Source organism: Danaus plexippus, chromosome 5 (assembly GCF_018135715.1).
Source record: "Danaus plexippus chromosome 5, MEX_DaPlex, whole genome shotgun sequence".
In the NCBI taxonomy this organism is placed as follows: domain Eukaryota; kingdom Metazoa; phylum Arthropoda; class Insecta; order Lepidoptera; family Nymphalidae; genus Danaus; species Danaus plexippus.
In genome coordinates this window covers 2,383,198-2,402,391 of record NC_083539.1, presented here as the reverse complement: position 1 = coordinate 2,402,391, position 19,194 = coordinate 2,383,198, and the positions used below count along the sequence as shown (strand labels likewise).

The 19,194-nt window shown below is 31.7% G+C and overlaps 1 protein-coding gene and 1 long non-coding RNA gene across 7 annotated transcripts in view; one reads left to right on the top strand and one right to left on the bottom strand.

Moving 5' to 3' along the window:
- Nucleotides 1–19,194, top strand: part of LOC116769295 (peripheral plasma membrane protein CASK) — a 160,559-nt gene that overhangs the window by 40,685 nt on the left and 100,680 nt on the right. For 2 of the 6 annotated variants that reach the window (XM_061528006.1, XM_061528010.1), the window contains exon 2: nt 2,204–2,816. The exons of 3 other annotated variants lie outside the window; for them this stretch is intronic. In XM_061528006.1, coding sequence (XP_061383990.1) covers nt 2,550–2,816 — 267 coding nt within the window. In that variant the 5' untranslated portion in view covers nt 2,204–2,549. Of the gene's footprint in view, nt 1–2,171; nt 2,817–19,194 lie in introns of those variants that run through there. One more of the 6 variants, XM_061528013.1, reaches the window with a different exon arrangement.
- On the bottom strand, nt 10,189–12,726 carry LOC133320781 (uncharacterized). Its single transcript, XR_009753922.1, has 2 exons — nt 11,146–12,726; nt 10,189–10,624 (listed from the first exon to the last, which is right to left on the bottom strand). It is a non-coding gene; the product is annotated as an uncharacterized LOC133320781 (long non-coding RNA).

The window sequence follows — 19,194 nt, the reverse complement described above, 5'->3', positions numbered from 1 at the left end:
GGTACGTATGTTTGATGTTTCGTTTTACTAGATTTTAGAGATTTTAAAGAAAACAAACTGAATAGGAGAATTTATTACCCGTCTATGAAAATACATAATTGCTGAGTAAAACATAAATTTTTCCTAATCTTTTAAAGTTTTTATATGGAAATTTATCGTTTTTGTGTCTTCAATTTAATTTTACCACCTCTTTTTCTATTATATTAGAATTTTTAAAATTCATATAACTTTTTACAATTCGGATATTGGCTTAAAACGTTTTTTTCTGAAAAGCTGCATATTCTCTTATGTTCATCCGAAATGGGGGCTTATTTTTCGTTCAAGATAAAAACAAATAAGGGACAGAAAATAACGTACCCGCATTGTAACTTGTGTTGTGGCTGAGAATAGAGATTTTCTTCATCCTCATAGTATTATGTTTCCATTAGAGTTTGTTTATTTAACCCTCAAAGATCACTGACTGTGGTTTCGTCAACTTTAGGACCTCGGGCCCGAATCAGAACTTTACTAGTCAGGGTTGATTTATTTGCATTATCACTCTCAGCTGCTTCGTTGGCAATATGGCAATATGGCTACAGTAAAAAAAATGTATTTTCTTTGAGTGCCAATCTTTAGCGTCTCATATTCTTACTTGCTTTTGGTATTAGGAAATTTAGTAACTCTTGATGCAAAACCACCGGATACTGCAGAGTTATCTCATTGTATGACAGCTGACACCAAACTGATGACCTACTAACCTCAATCTGGACTGCAGCAGTTAGTGACCTGTGTACCTTAATATTTGTTTTAGAGTTCTGGCACTATTTTAATAAAGACAATCCACCCATGTACACGTCGATGTCAAATCTTTGTTTTTTTCTAGTCCGTAGATTCTAAAACTGTAAAAGAGTATGAACTTATATCCAAATAAGTGAACATTCCTGCATGATGTGTGATTACTGTTATTGCTATTTAATATGGAATTTATACACCCACATTCAAACATCTGCTACTAATATAACACTGAAAACATTTGTCGTATCATGTTTTGTGTGACATTCACGTTTTAAAAGCTCGTAAAGAAAAGTATGAAGGTAATAAAATGCCAGTTCCATTTTCGCCATTACTAGCAAGGTTCCCTTTAATTGTCGCTCAGCTATCGGCATGAGCGAAGCAGTGAAATTTAATGAGCCACATTTAGGTCAAGGCTTAATGACTTCAGCCGATCTGTTTTTTAGCACTAATTGATTTAGCGATCATATATATATACGCACCCATGTATGGTATTGGTAGATTTCACATTTACAGAAAAAATTGTTATCAAAGGGTTGTATAAATTGGCCGTTAATTTTTTACACTTGGTTATAGTATATTAAAACTGATCAAAAAAATATTTTTCTTTGTCAAAAGAGGAACTTAATTCAGGTCGCTAATTTTTTTTTCACAAACGTCGATGTTTAAAAGGGTTTCGGAGAATGTTAAATCTTATGATTTATATTCCCTGTTCAGACGAGATTCTCAAATATCTTTTTAGGTCGCAAGCTAATACTAAGCTGTTGTTGGTTTCAGCCACGTAACTTGTTATTGAGTACCTGAGGGATGGGAGTGAACTAATAGATCGTGGTCGTAGGTGAAACTTACCGCAGTCTAGTCAAGTGCCTGGGGATACAACAAACCCCTAACCTGCGCTATTATTCTGCCATCTTGATTTTGTAGTCCCTGGATTTCTATTTATTGACTTACCGATAGCTTAAACGCGGTTTTACCTCTCCAACTTGTGAATTTTTTATAAATCGTTCTCCATTATTTATTAAAGTCACACAGCGTTGCTAACAATTTGGAGTTCTTTGGTTTTTGTATAATTGAATTTTGTCCCCTCCCGCATTTCTCGTATTTATTTGGAAGGCCTTTAATTTTTCTCAAACATATCAAGCAATTGGTGTTTCATATGCGATATTGGGATATTAAAAAATTGTTTGAGATGCAAATCTGTGACCTACTTCTGCAACAAGGCCAAAGCTTGTTTTTGTCACTACGAGCTTCAGTTTTAAAGGATCATTGGACAAAGGAACAGCTTATTTTAGTTACAAAAGAATTATAAGTTATGTTCATATTACCCTCCTAAATAATCATTTTATGTGCAATTGTCAAGCGATTAAATTTTAAAAATCATTAATACAGCAATATTATCGTTACATAATTTTATCTTTTTTATTTGATGAAGTTTGACCAGGTTTATGCGATCAGTATATAAAAGTGAAATCCTCATAAAATGAAGAGCTAGTGTTTGTTGGATATTATTTGTTGTTAACTTAAGTGTTATGTCTGAGTGTTAAAGTGAGATAAAACAACAAGTTTATTATTGGTTCGTTTCGGATGATACGATGCGCGGTCGGCGGTTATACACGCTACAGAGACCATAGCGGAAGCGGTAAGCGTCATCAGAAAGGGTGTCGGGCCGCGAGCGCGAGGACTGGTGCCCGCACGAGGCGAGGCGGCATGCGCTGACGTGTACGAGGCGCTGCGCATGCTGTGGCGCAGCGCGATGTCCATCGGGGCCTGTGCCTGAGATGGAGGAAGGCGTGTACTGGCGGCCGTCTTGCTCTACGCTGTCGCTCGCTGAGCACCATGGCAGCACGACACATCTGTGCGCTAGGCATGCCCAACCGCGACTGGCGCACCGCCACACAACGCATGCCCACGCCGCCCATGCCCACCACGCGCATGCGCACCAACATGCCCACACACATCATCTGCCGCACGCGCAACACGCCTCGTGTCCTGTACACAGTCCCTTTAGGCAGCCTACACCGGAATTCTGTGCTGCGCATTCACAGGTTGGTTTTGTAGTTGGTAAAATAATCTGGTTATGATTAATATTTTCAGTCACAAAATATTACAATTATTGTATCCAAAATGCTATATTAAATTTAATATAGTTATACGCTGGAAATTAATAAAAAATATCCCCTAGAAAATGTTTGAAACGAAATAACATTGTTATCCCCTTTCTTAAGCATATAAAAGTAAATAATTATTTTAAGTATCTAACACGGGTATTTTTAAACAACGCTTAAATTTTTCTACATTATAGTACATATTGTTTGTATTATTGAGATTTTATATTTATTGAGGTTTTTATATTTCCATTGATCTCTACTCAAATCTTTTAGATTTCGAGCAACGTATGAAATTGAGCCCATAAATATGAATGCCGTACTGTTACAAAGAATTATCGTAAAAAAATTACAAATATATTTAAATAATAATAATTTGTTACATTGTGGTTCCGCGCCTTTTCGATACTGCGGTGATAACCGTGTCACATGGCCCAGCTGCTCTTGATTGATGCGATTCGCTTAGTGGGATGGCGATGTATTTAGGGACAATCATCTAGTTTATTAATGGTTTTTACAAATGACAAAAATTGTTTCTAAAATATATACTAAATAATAATAATTAAATAAGCTTATAGTTAAGAAATTGACTTTTTGTCCTTTAAATTTTATACCGACTTTAAAAAATCTTTTTAAAGCTTTAGTACCTTATAAGATGAAAAGAGTATGTATATTATTTGTTTCAGAAGAATAGCAATGTTCAGTTCACGTGTTATGAATTAAAAGACACGTCGACGCATATTGTAGTCTTTTGCATAAAATCAATATAATTGGTTCAGGAATAAAATTTACACATGTGTTTTATTTAATGTAGGGGGGGGAGGGGATCTTCCGTCCTTCTAAAATTAATTAGAAGTCTACTGTGCAAAGAAATAAAATAAACGAGAACGTTAATTGGACTAAACTTCAAGAAGAAATGAATCAGAAAAAGTGTATTCTGGATTATTTGAACTTTTGGTGTTTATTTTCTTTGTAAATAAACTTATAAATACGTTACTAGGTTAAATATTTTTCGTTTAGATGAATAATATTTCATAAAATTTTAAATAATTGCTACGATTTCTTTAATGGCGCTTTGGTTTTTGTTTTGTTAGCCCTTGAAAGTTTTCCAATTAAAATTCTACGGCAAATTTGCTTGGACTCTGCACATATTGATGTTAGATGCAAGCGTAAATAATTATTAATATTTAATTAATACTGGAATGTAAATTAGAGCTGTAGCCACTTATTTTGTGTTTAATAAGACTATCTGGAGGGTATTTTTTTCTTAAAGGCTATGTACAACGTAAAATTCGATTTAATTGAATTGTAACATGGTAGTAATTTGTACCAAAAGGATAAAATAAGAATATTTTGTTTCGTATATAATAATCGGTCAATCGAAATAAACTTTGGTCGAATATTTTTGTTTTACCAATAAAAGTTGCTTGCGTAATGCGAAATAGACTGGAGTGATGACTCCCGTAGGACACTTCTTATTGTGTGGCAAATTTTGTACAAATTAATTTTTGATTTTTATTTTGAGCACCAACCTAAAAAAATAGATCGAAATCTATTCTAATTTTACATGTAACGGTTCAATCGATTTATAATACGCTTGATAAGTATTTCCATTAAACCTTATAATAAAAATAAACATGTGACTTGCATGTCATTAAAATATCCTATTGACATTTGCATACAGCGTATTATGACTCAGAGTTTAATTAAATCCACAGAACGGATTAACAGAATAATTTGTTTGGTGCATTTTAAAACTTAATAAATTAATATAATTAAAACAATGAAAAATTACAATAACCGTTTCATGTCTTTTTCTGGAACGATATAGACAATTCTTTTTAGAAAAAGAATTCTTTTAATAATACTAACGTGAATATTTTTTTTCAATAGATGTGATATCAATTTTCATAAAATTTATATAATCCTATTCGATAGACTAAATCGATTTGGGCATTTGATGTTGTAACCGCAACATCGACAGGAAATCGAGGCTATGTCATCGACAATTGAATTATGATCCGGCTTTGTATCTACCCGTTTATGTCTATTTGCAAATGAAAAAAATTTAAATCCGTTTAATGAAGTAAATTAAGTTTTAATCTAATATCGTTTTATGCATTTTTAATTGTTTCTTCCATTAATATGTTTGTTTCGGAACAGTGTATAAATGTTCTCCAAGAAGCATCAACTGTCGCTGTTTACAAACGTGTCACATTTAAATTACATAGTTTTGTTCATCTGCGCACGATGTATTTTTATCTGAAAATGTTTGTTTCAAAATCGGACACATGAATTAAAGTTCCTAACGAGGTGATGAGTCAAGTTATTACAATAAAATGGTAAAACAGTGGAAAAACTTTTGTACTAAAAAATATACACATTATCCGTATTTTCAAAGTAATGGCTAACTGCAAATGACAGCAAGAGTAGGAATGCCAGCTTTAGTAATAAGAACTTTCTGAAATGTAGGCCAAAAGTTCGGTTTAGTTGAAATATTACGTCATTATGGCACTGAGATATGAGACTCGGTATGCGTCTTACTTTCTTTGTATACCTCTGCAAAATAAGTAAATTTTTATTTACGGTAGGCCTTTTAACTTCGAATGTAAAAAAATATTCGCATATGACTTTGTTTGTTCTGTTTAAAATTCTGCATCTTAATTGTGGTAACTTTTATAACGAGTCACCCCCATCCTTAAAATGTTTGGATCACATTAATTATTTATTTTAATGACTTTCTCAGTCTTAAATTTGTTTATGTGTCTGTGGGTGGGTGCCTTTGTTACTTCTTTTAACAAATTTGAATTAAATTTTACGGATGGATTAGAAACAGGCTAAAAGATGTCCTTAAATGTATGTATAATGTTTATTTATTCAAAATTTTATTAAGATGAACAGATTTTCTTGAATATTCTTATTGTAAAAATTTTTTCATCATTCAACCTTGAAGTTAATTTATGATGTTGTTAAAAAAAAGAAATCAAGTTTACGCATCACATATTTTTACATGTCCGTTTCAGTTATAGTATTTTATATTTTATATGCGTTTTCATATAACTCTTTGAGTGGGTTTAATTTTGATCACGGCGATTTCGTTGCCGACGTCATCATTTTATTTCTGTTAAATTCAATAGAGGTCATCTTTCAATATTACTGTCTTTAGATTTGTCGCTTTCATCAAACTGTTACATTTCCTTACATAATTAGTATTCTATATTGGGACTTTGTTACCATGATTCGAAATCATTTCCAAAAACAAATTTTCACATAGGGCCTTATAGTTAGTTATTCAACCATGTTATATATTTACATTAATTCAAAAATGTTTATTGTAAAGCCAAGTTGTGATTAAAATTATTTTATTAAATAAAATTTTAGTTCCCCTCATCGTATTACAAACATCCGGCTCATGATTGAATCGAATTCTCGTTTTAAACGTAGCTTTTATTTATTATAAATAGGACTCTCATCTCAAATTTTTTTGATGTTGAAAAACGTTGCTGAATGAAGTCGTTATTGATTTAAACAATATTTTTAACATTTATATATTATTATAAAAGTGTTTATATCTATATTCGGAAAATGCTTATGTGTTTTACCGTAACTGCTCTATATATGGTAAAAATCAGATTCTTTAAACTTGCAACAATGTAATACCGAATTCAAAAGTAAATACATAAGTTCATAGATGTTTTTTTTGACAGTTTAAAGGACTCGCACTTACAACTTACATTAAGATAATGTTCAATCACTACCAAGAAAAATTTCGATATACTTACTACCTATCAAATCCTAAAAATATTTTGGACTTCCGCGACTGAATTTACAATTTATTTTAAATATTGAACAAATGAAAGCAATTTTCAATGCATTAATTCACAGCGTTGAAAGGTGCTGTACTTGCCTAATCTTAGTTAATTTATTATTATATTTGGCTATATTGTAGTATCTTGGGCAAGACATATTAAATTAAAATCGTGGACAAAGACTATAAAAGTCGCACAAAAAAAATTACAAGAAAGAAAAATCCTGTTGTCTAATACTAATTTATACGTTAGAATTGTGAGAAGAACTGGTCACGAAAGTGTTACCGAAGGTTACAATATCATAGACTTGCGCGTAGAGTAGTTCTTGAAATAATTGAAGCTTTTTAAAAAGTCCAAACCCATTCGAGGAAATATAGTTCAAAAGATTTTGCAGTTCCACATTATATTATTAGAATTTTTATGAAGGTTTATAGGAATTCGTTATATTGAAAAATATTTTCGATACCACGATATAGATAGTATATGATATAGAAATACTTTAGTTTGGAATTTAAATATACAGGAGTATCTGTTAGTCATCTTATTGCTACTATTAGAGATTGTGTTCTGACTTCATGGAAAGAAAAGGTAAGTTTTCTTTTTATTGAGGTAGTAGTAGTAAGGGTATATTGACTGAGTATAAAGATGAAAGTTATATTGCCTATTTAGTTTTATAGACAGACAGTTATAGGTAATATAAACGTTGGATTTTTGGAAATTCTGAACCATTTAGTAACCGATGTAAGATAAATATTAAATAATTAATTCGATAAAATTAAAAAATAAGTTAAATGCTATTCTTTTTGAAACTAATTAATTGTCATATACATATTTTTAAAACTCTAAAAAGCTTATTTTCTATTCCCTTTATTATTTTATATACAACGTTCCTTGTAACCTTCGAAAATGTAAAAAGATTTTGAAGGAAAAATGTAAAAGAGGACTTATTCTATAAAAGAGGTCGAAAAATGACATATGTAGATTCAAAAACTAATACACCGTCTTTTTAAAATAGAGATTTTCAGCATCAAATTGTCATAATACATTATATCGCTTTGTTAATATTCATAAATTTTTCATATTAAAATTTGATTGTTTTAAAGAAAAGTATAGGACACCATTGTTTTTTTAGACGTGGTTTAATATTGTTATGTGAACTGTTCTCAAGACACATTTGCATTTCTTTAAATAACAGGGTTTTTTTTAAGAAAGGATGATTAAACGTTATACCCTGGCTTTTTAAGCGCTATAATTTTTCCGTCTTTTCAGTTGGTATTTCATTATTTTGCTGAATTATAAGAAGTTTCAGTAGGATGTTTCGTTAGTTTACATAAATCTAGAATCAATTCAAAGAAATTGATCCTCGAAAAAAGCCATTTCACCCCTCGACTGTCGTAACCTACGATTGAATCAAGGGAAAGTTTAAATAGGCTCGTAAATAGAGTGTTATCTGTTTGAGAAGTACGTCCATAAGTTTTACCGAGCTTTAATTAGTTCGCCTACATTGTTTAATGTCCATTGACGCTTTTTCTGTCTCAAGACAAATTGCTCGTCTTATAATTAGAGCCTCGTCTGAAGGCGGTATTTCTCTACGCTTGTTGGCATGTCGTGAATATTCAGCGCCAACTTTAATTGTTCATTTGTGAATTTTGTGACAGGCGTATTTTGTTATGTCATGAGTATACGACTTAAAATGATGTGCTTTTAGCTTTTAGCTTTGTGTTTGTGAGCTATTTTATGCATACATTTATTTTGTTTTATATTATGTATGAACATTAATATTTTTACGAGCTACTGCTTCGCATATGTTTATTACTTCATCACGATTTGATTGGTGGTCTTTACCATCTATACTTTAATATAAAATCTGATTAATTCTTAAGCAACGTATTATGTGCTCGTAATAAATTATTTTGGACGGTTTCCATAAATCGTTATTATTTTTTAACTGTGTTTTAAATCTGATGAGCAAAGGAGTGATTAATACAATTACAATATTTTAATGAACTTCCCATTATTACGAATTACTTTAAAAGTTTTAATATTGTATATAAATATTAGGTATGATAAATTTATTTATTTAAATATCTTGAAGTGTATTTACTCTTTATTTTACAATTTAATTTAAACAATAAGATTGTCATTAACAGATTCTTAGTAGTTTTTGCTAGAACGTTTAACAAGTATTCAGGGAAGCGTTTATTTGGTTTATATTGAATTTGATTCTTGATTTTTTATATCAAAACCTGTAGATGTCCAGACATAGACGTACAGATCCATTCTTACAAAATTGATATCGACAGTCGTGGCCCTAAAACGTCATTTGTTGCCATTGGAAGTCATATGACATGTTTCTTCTTAATTGATTCACCTATAAGTGGATTATTATTTTGTTTTTAGGAAAAATAATCAAAAACCGGTTTGCATACGGATCTTTTTTCATTAAAAAATTCCGTGTAGTCATTTACAGATATCATGTTTATACAATACTGTATAATATGTATCTTCCAACGTTATTTCTTTCTCTAAACATTATTTCATTTTCTAATAGAAATATTAGGCATTCTCTTAGTCCAAAATTATGAAAGTTTCAGTCTAGACAAGGTTATTGACAGTTTAACTCAACCTATCAATTCCTACCAGTGCTACTACTCGCCCTCCCTATTCGTTGTTAAAATATCAATACTAAATCCAGGTTGATTTTAAAAAAATATTTGCTTTCATTTAATATTGAATTCAGTAAAATATGTCATTTGTCTTTGAAGTTCAATCCCTTCAACAGTGGTAGTTTTTAATACATGAATAGAAGTGTAGGAGTTTAAATTATTAAAAAATAATATTATAAATGATGCTATAGAGGCTTTTTATATTTACATGTCTATTCATTGAATGTCAGGTAAATTTTTGTGGTTGCTTTTCGTCTTTAAAATGGTAAAACATTTTCTTTGTAGCTCAACGTTGTAGCTATGTAATAAATCATAACCGTCAATTACCGAGAACGAGAGTAACTTACTTAAAATCGATTTCAGTAAGGTTTTAAAGTACTCAGAACAAAGTCTTTATTATAGACAACATAAATCAGAAATTTAATGTGGGATTCAGTTACCGTTATATATTTAAAATAGAATAAATCAAAAATGATCATTACGGCGATAAAATATTAAATCTAAAACAAATATTTCTCTTTGAACTGCGGTTGTTTGAATGTGAATTTCATATTTTTCCGCACTATCAGCATTATCAAATCAAATCTATTCTCAAGGAGAACATATTCTGACTGTCTCGTATTTTTACCTGACAATAAAATTGACTAAAGCTACTTAATGTCACCGTTGCGACCTTACATCTAAATCTTTGTTTCACTGTGTGGAGTCTGACACACCAGATATATATATCGGATTTTATTATAAATTCATTATTTTAAAGACAGGACGCCAGCCTCGCTGGCGTCTCTAATGTCACTTGTTTTAGTACGTTCCACATATTTTAAAATGAAACTTCAATTCTTCTAAATGTTCTTGTATTTCTCGAAGGTTCTTCATAATCACATTCTTTATGCTCCGCACTCGCTGAACTCTGCAGTCCCCTGTCGTGCGTCCAGACGTCATATTTAAACCAGAATTCAAACATAGTTCTATTCTCTTTGATTTCGTTTTACTTTTAACAATAGTAACGACGACCAATAAGGTGTTATAATAATTGGTGTCAGTTATTTCCATGTTGCATCCGTCATTGAAGCTGCTTGCGCCGATACGGCCATTCTGGCAGGCGGTGCGTGCTCTGTACCTGCCTGGTGATGTGTTCTCTCTTGCTTAGCTTTCGTTATGTTCTCGTACCCGTTGCAGGTCTCGTAGAGTATGGGCCAGGTTCAAGAATTGATGCTTCATCGTCCGAAGTCATGCCGATACGGTTATACTGATGCGTGCTCTGCATTGTTTTCTGTGATAACAGAGAGATACTTATGTAGTCTAGGTACTTCCACAGTAAACCTAGATAACTTTATATTGTTATAGTTATGGTTAACAAATTTGTTGTCGTATGGGTTACGTTGTTTATTACGACTCATCGTGAGACGAAATCATAATATCAGGTCCAATTATTTAATCTACTTATGGCTTTGGGGCGTCACACGAACATTCATAACATATGTCATAGGACGTCTCCATCCGCCTACATTTTTTTTTTTTTTTTTTTTTCTTTATTTGTTTGGCGTAAGACGTCTCCACCCATGTACAATTTTTTTTTTTTTTTTTTTTTTTTTTTTTTTTTTTTTTTTTTTTTTTTTTTTTTTTTTTTTTTATAATTTTTTTTTTTTTTTTTGTTATGGTTCGGATCCGCACGCCAAATGCATCTTTTATAGTAATATATCTCAAACTAAGTGTTAGACAATCACATTGCTAGCAATGATTAATGGTAATGCGTTTGAATGAAGCAATTTGAACAAAATGAAATACGCTCACCGGATAACTATTAGGTAGGCGAACCGTCCACCTAACTGCTTGCTTAGTAATTCTGTGTCGTCCCTCAGATGCTGTGAAGTCTCATCGTAGCTGATCATGTGCCACATTCGTAGCTGGTCATGTGCCACATTTCGAAGTCATCCACGGTCTAAAATCACTTTACAAGATATTAATCATTCTCAATTATTTTCTGGATTTTGTATAGTTCACAAAATTTTAAATATAGGGATATCCGATTTCTGGGGTTATATTTTTATTATTACAATATCTCCCTTCTGGAATCTTTTAATCGTAGCTCGACCTCTCAAAAACCTAGCTCTGTATCTTCTCTCCGCCTCGACCATCCTGTTTTGAATGTGTTGGTGCATTACTTCGATTTAAACGGACTGATTGTTGAATTGTAATCTAAACTGTCAAAGCATAATTGACTTGTTCGTATGGGCAAAACATCGGCAAGGATACTAAATTTTCCACATGTATTCTTATCACGTAATAAATCTGCTCCGGTTAATATATCAGTAGTCGTTTCAAAACCTGGAACTATAGAAAATTATTTCTACATTAATAACTATTTAACTATTCATTGAAATAGTAAGGTCCGATCTCAATCCACGCAAATAGTTTACGATTTGTTTTCTACACCCAGAGATTTCATTTGCAATTGATTCTTGTATAACGCACCACTGCGATCTTGCATTTTATTTAAGAGTACATTTACCAGTTGGTATTAAATTAAAATTCGGCGTGATCTCCTTATTCCCGTCGGAAACACGATTCAAACGCATGACCACGGTTAGCAGAAAAGGAACAGAAATTAGTTATATTCGCAATAGATGTATTTGATCAGGATTTTGGAGTCGAGTATGCTTTCGTTTGAATTACAGCATCGTTTTTGTAGAGGCACTGCCGTGTGTTAACCAGACATATTGCAAATATTACTGTGAAGAGTATGTCTATTGTCTTATTTAAATAAAGCAATGGTCTTAGTAGTTTGATATTAAAATCATGCAAGTTCTTATAGATCGAGTGAGTACCTTTCTACTCAAGTCTTCCCAAGGCCTCCCTACGTCATCTCATGGTATTCTTAAGGATACAGCAAGGACCTGTGGTTGGCTCAAGAGTAACACGCGATTAGTTCAGAGGTACGCTCTCCACATCTGTGGTGTAGACTTGTCTCCTCACGGCTCCACAAGGCATCCCTACGGAATCTCATGGTTCTCTTATGGATACATCAAGGACCCGTGGTTAGCTCAAGGGTAACACGCGATTAGCTCAGAGGTCACGCTCTCCAGATCTGTGGTGTATAATTGTCTTGTCACGGTACCACAAGCCTTCCCTACAGAATCTCATGGTTCTCTTCAGAATACATCATGGACACGAGGTTAGCTCAAAGGATAATAACAAATGTTAGCTATGGTCTCACGTAATGCCTCTTGTGTAGATGTTGCAACTAATCAATCGTCTGCACACTTTCTAGCTCGCTCCTTTAAAAGACTTTAATTCTAATGTCGTAGTTACTGATTTGGTACGTATTTACAGCCGTAAAGATGCGTTTGAATCAATCCCGAACACACACACTATCACCGGCAGTAACTGATCACAGGAGCGATCCCACTTCTGATATCGGATTTTATTATAAATTCATTATTTTAAAGACAGGACGCCAGCCTCGCTGGCGTCTCTAATGTCACTTGTTTTAGTACGTTCCACATATTTTAAAATGAAACTTCAATTCTTCTAAATGTTCTTGTATTTCTCGAAGGTTCTTCATAATCACATTCTTTATGCTCCGCACTCGCTGAACTCTGCAGTCCCCTGTCGTGCGTCCAGACGTCATATTTAAACCAGAATTCAAACATAGTTCTATTCTCTTTGATTTCGTTTTACTTTTAACAATAGTAACGACGACCAATAAGGTGTTATAATAATTGGTGTCAGTTATTTCCATGTTGCATCCGTCATTGAAGCTGCTTGCGCCGATATATATATTATTTTCTGGGTTTTTATTTCATAAATATTAAAAATAAAAGATTATTAACATATTTTTATGAATACGTTAAGTAAATTAACGAATATTTCATGATTTATTGGTAAGTGAAAAAGACATATATAAAAACTTTCCCGTTGCCATAGCAATGTCTTCGAACGAAACCCTGTGTCTTATTGATTAATTACACAACGTGAGTCGGATTAACACAAGCTTCATTATCTTTGTGATATTAAACAAAAAACACTTTTTCCATTATAGCTGGAAACGGAAGGAAACATTCGAAACATATTAAATCATTATTAATTCTTTAGTGCGGTAGAAATCTCTAGAAAATAAAATTAAACTTGGCACGCTTTCGATGATCAAGATATGCGGGCGATCAGAAGATCGGAAACTTTAGCGGTTTTTATTCCTCTCTGAAAAATATTACACTGGAGCGATATTAAAATTCGTTCCTCGATCAAAACAATATCTGTTAAAAAATCCGATATTAGCTTCTTGGAATATCGAAATCAATTGTTTCGGTTATCTAAAATTCATATGGATGGTAGCAATAAAACGGTTGCAATATACTTGATTGTTTCTGATTGAAACGCTTGGTTGGTAGCGCAATTATGTTCAGTGCAATAGATTTTAGAAGCGGCTATGACGTTCTTATTGTGTGCTGCTGTCTGTTCATTAGCATTATTGTCTGTGACTCATACTGCCTACGATTATGTAAAATATGGCCGTGAGTATATAACGGCAAATATGATAGTTATTATTGGTCATATCACTGAACTGCGACTCCGATCCATGTTTGTTATACGAATAAGAATTTAATAGCAGTTTGTATTTAAGTGACATAATAGATTTTTATACTTAATTATACGATACACTGCCCCATTCTATAAAAACGGAAGTTCCGTCTGGATTTTAATTATAAAATGGATTATGCGAAGTAGCAAAATGAAATTAATAAAAACTGGTTGGATTAGATTTTTACTATACTTGAAATGATTTCCGGTTTTGTTTCTTTTAAAAATTCATTTTTTTTTCTTAACGTTTTATTCGATTGATATCTTAAATTAATTTCGCCGTTTCCCACATCGTATTTATATTTTTCTTGGTAAATTAATTCTTCCAAATTCAGTACACATGTATTATGGCACTTTTTGTTATCTCCATGTACATGCGTCCAGACGTCGGGGACGTTGTTAGCGACTAAGTTGACGTAATTAACTGTATCTTATTAAGTGTTGTTAATTAATTTCTATGCTTTCTAAATATTCGGTCGCATAAAATACTGTGTTACAATAAAAATAAAACTATATTTGAGTTTAGAGGAAATATTAATTTTAAATTATCCTTTATCCCACTCAATCGACAATATTATTAATAAAGATATTTTATTTCAACTTTCAGGCGAAGATGATGGTCCGTTTCCTTCTAATTTGATAAATATTCCGTATTATTGTTATCAAGCGCCCTCAAAAGGCCCGTGTGACGGTATGTTCAAGGTATACTTCTTTGACATTGTCAGAAGGCAGTGTATGCCAATGTTCTATTCGGGATGCGGTGGAAATGAAAACAGATTCACAACAAAAACTTCATGTTTAATACATTGTGGCCGTATGCGTTCCATTTAGTAAGTTTATATGTAAATAAATATAAAATAATCATTGTATAATCTTGTATTCTAAATTCATTGTCTCGAGTATATTCTGTTGTTATCAATGGTAGTATTAACGGTTCGATAATAAATTTTGTGTTTGACTTATTAAATGGAATCACTTTGGTCCATTGATACACTAGGGTTGGCAAAATGCCAGCGATATTGAAGAATGACGGCCACCCAGTGCGCATAATCAATTCCTATATTGATTGAATTTGCTTATGAATAAATATCATTAATAAATCTAAATTGGATGTCAACGTTTTATATGAATCCTAAAGCTCCAAGTATTTCGTATATCAGAAGTAGTTTTTTTATTTCAACATAAATTCTTTTAAATGTAAAATTAAAACGAGGTAGTTTTATACGCGGTCAGTTCCATTTGGTAAAGTAATTTTTCTGTTGCTCGTTTGCGAACGTAACTGGAAAAAGAAATCGCAATGTTTTTCTTACAAAATTCTTATAATGCATTCAATTTTAATTAAAAAGTTTTATACATTCGATTTCTGTATCAGACTTTGACGTTCATATGTTCCCAATGTAGTTTATTTTAAGACTTAAGTTAGCTGTCCGATTAAGTATTTAGATAATATATTTTGGTGATATGTGGTTCGTGGAGTAATTATTTGATTTCATTGTAAGGGAGCGTGTCATAGGAGGATAATGATGATGAATTGGACTTCAGCTGCTGTAGCATAATGATAAATAACTAGTTATCACTCATATAGAAAATAATTCCCATGAGAAATTATTATTAATAATATATAAAATATATACGTAAAGCAAATGGTTTTTATAAAGAAAGATTTATTTTATGTAAACCAACTACGAAAACATACAAAAATAATTGAATATTATGAAACCGAATTAGAAGGAGTAATAATCTTTAGTTACTTTAACATGTTTTCTACAAATAATCTTCTCGACAGCCACAGAACTTATAACCGTAAAAATACTAGTTTCGACTTTTATAGCAAGTGTTAACAAACACTACATCCACTAAACTGAAGCGTTAATAAAAAAAATATTTGGCATAAAACTACGCAGTGTCTACGTCTCTTTACTTACAACTATATTTATATAAATAAGTTTGTATTTCTTTTAAAATTGTCATTGAAGTACGAAACCCGAGATATTTATCCACTTTGTTGTTACAATATTTAGTTAATGTAATGATGTAGATACTTGAACATCAAAGACGTCTTCGGATTAGACAAATAGTTGCCAATCTTATGCATAGGAAGTACTCAGGCTACGTCAACACCAAAAAGGTAAGACGGGTTAGTTATTTCAGAAGGTACGATCTAATTCCGGAACTTTGATTTTTATTTATTTTAGCGCGTAACATCTGCTCTCGGATCCAATTTACTTTCCAATAGTTCCTATTTCACATAAACCTTAGATTAATAACGTTTTTCGTTAAATGTTTGTCTGCTAAGTAAACTAATATCGGATATTCATCTTTACGTATTAGTTTATACAACATCTTTTTAAAACCATGTTTTACTTTATGATAGAGTCTTAAGCATTAGTTAGTATTAAATACTCGATCGTTTTATGAAATTTAATTTAAAATCTCATAAATATTAATTACTTTATTAATATTAAAACCTAGTAGTTTTAAGTAATGTTCTAAATTTTCACTCTTATGATTTTACTTGAAACAGCTCCTTAATATTCTTACTTCTACTTTAGAAACTAAGTCAAGGACAAAAACTAGATGAAATATGAAATGGAATAATAATAAAGATATGTTGTGTAGGAATCCGATTTGTTCAGCGTCAGTATTTTATCACTTGCGTTAAAAATGCAAAATTTAAAAAGAAATTATTGTATTATTTAAAATGTTACGATATTTTCAACTTACACTATACGTATAGGCCATAACAGAAGCAAAATTAATTCATGAACATATTTCATTTTATGTTATAAATACTTTAACTGTACGACGAGGAGAAGGAGGAGATTTCTGTTTATGAATATTTCAGTATACAAATTTTATTTTTTCAAGCCTTTTATCGTAAAACTCCACCAGCATCAGGCAAGAAAAAGGCTGCTTCTGGCTAATTTAACTCTTAAAATATGCTAACAGTTAGAATAAATTAAAGGAGGGGCACCTATCACTTACACAGTTTCCGGTTCGCTGCAATGCGGCAGTCATTTCGCTTCAAAGTGATAAAGATGTTTTGTACGTCCGTATTCTTATTTATCACGAAAATTTATATAAAGATATTTTTATATCAAAATAGCTGTATTATGTTGCGATATCATAAATTTACTTTTAGTACGCTGTGAGAGGTTAAAACCATGGTTTTTGTTGACTCAAACCTTTTTTTTATTAACTTTATTTTTGTTTCTATATCAAAGACCAGAACTTAGTCATTGTACAAAGGTCTTATAGGTACTTATATGTAATAAGGTAATATCATAAAACTGCTAAGGGCACACAGCGAACCTAAATAAATAAATCTCGCCGCGATCCCACTTCAGCAAACAAAGACCAATAATTTTGCAAATTGAATTTTGCTGTTATATAACTCAGAAATAATTAACAATTTTTTTTATATACGCTTAGAATTACGTGGTTTCATGTTGTTTAGATAAGATTATTTATGTATGAATAAAAATATTTATCATTCCATTCTGATGTATATTTGGAGAGCCTGTATTAAATTATGTTTCATATTATATACAACATGCCAGGTTTAAAAAAATACCCTCACTCGAAAAAGAAAAAATCGTGTTATTCAGTGGAACACTTCTTTGATTTGCAAAATGTGTTTTGAAAATTTTATAATCCGTCATGTAATTTTAGATAATTATATTTTTTTTCAATAAATATCTACTGATTCTTTCAGTTTTATATTAACGCGTATTAAAGTTTCGCGGAGAAAAAAGATCCCGTCGAGAGTACTAAAAGAAGTCGGCAAACAGACAATTGAAATGTCTTTTTAAAATTCAAATCACATTGCAGTTCAGTGAGGCTGAAACTGAAAATCGCCTTTTAGAATACAGATTGGGCAGCTAGTTATGTAGTTTTGGTTTCAGTTCAGCTATGGATATAATTGAATCCTTTTCTTTGATATTGGTAGGGTGACTGTTTTGAAAATTCTTGTCCACTCTTTGCTTTACAACTAATTTTTGGATTGTGGTATGTACGAGTATATTTCTTCACTTGTTTTGATTGTTAGTCAATATTTTTTTTTATTTTGAGATATTACGCAGAGTTTAAACTTTGTTACGTTGAAATATTACAGCAACGTATATATTTTTAATCAAAGTTAAAATTTTAACGAAACATAAATTGTTTGTTTTACTTTAACTCTTTATGTCTAAGTTTTTACAACCAATTTGTAACATTTCACTTATGAGACACTCTTTGCTCTTTCTGCTAGTTGTTTTATGTTAAAAGCTTTTGTTTATTTTCTTTGTTACTTTGTTTCTACAAAACAAACAAAATGCATTCATATCTTCTGTATAACAGTGTCGTATTTTAGTCCCTATAAAGACGATAGCATGCAACATGAACGTTTCATTTAGCGGATTTGTTTTAGCTCATGTTCGATGAATGGCAGCATTTTTATTCCTATCCCATTTTTAAGGAACCCGGATTGCTCTCATGTGGAAAGAAAATTCGGGAATTCCACGAAATTTTGAGGCGACAACGGCTTTTCACTGCGGAATGTCGCACGGTCCAATTCCCTCGACAAAATTTCTATCATTTCGAAATTCTACAGGTCTTTTTTACGTAAAGTAGAGATAATATGTAAAATCTGCGATCTGTATTTTTTAACAAAAGGAATCTGTCGTTCCAGTGCATATTCAACAACTATTCATTTAGACTTTATTTTTTATTTGTAATAAAATGATAGATATTTTGGTTACGTAACTCCAACGAGGTAAAAAAATAGTAATAACATTTATAGGATATATATGAATCTGGTCATATACTATGTGATCACAGAATAAGGTATTCTGTCAGCGCTGAATACTCTATCTATTTGCACCGATTTTTTTCTTTACTGGAACCTAGTATCGTTACAAAGTATCCCCAAAACGTAAAGATTTATTTCTAAGTAAAGGCCAAGTCAGCGCTGTCTCTGCTTATGTACGTGCGTACAATACAATTCCTAAAAGCAAAATTAGGCCCATAGTAATAACAATATAAAAGGATGAGCTTTTATCCCGAATCTTAAGTCTGCTTTAATACATTTAATGTAAGCAACCTCTCTAGGACGTATTACGATACGTTTTCATTTGATACAGCCTCTTCTATTAGCTCTGAAATAATCCCAGTTAGTGTCTTATTCATTGTAGGTCAAGGAAATAAATACTTACAGTGCAAAAGGACATTTCCTCCTACGAGGACCACTTTCCAAGGCTTCATAATAATAATAATAATAAT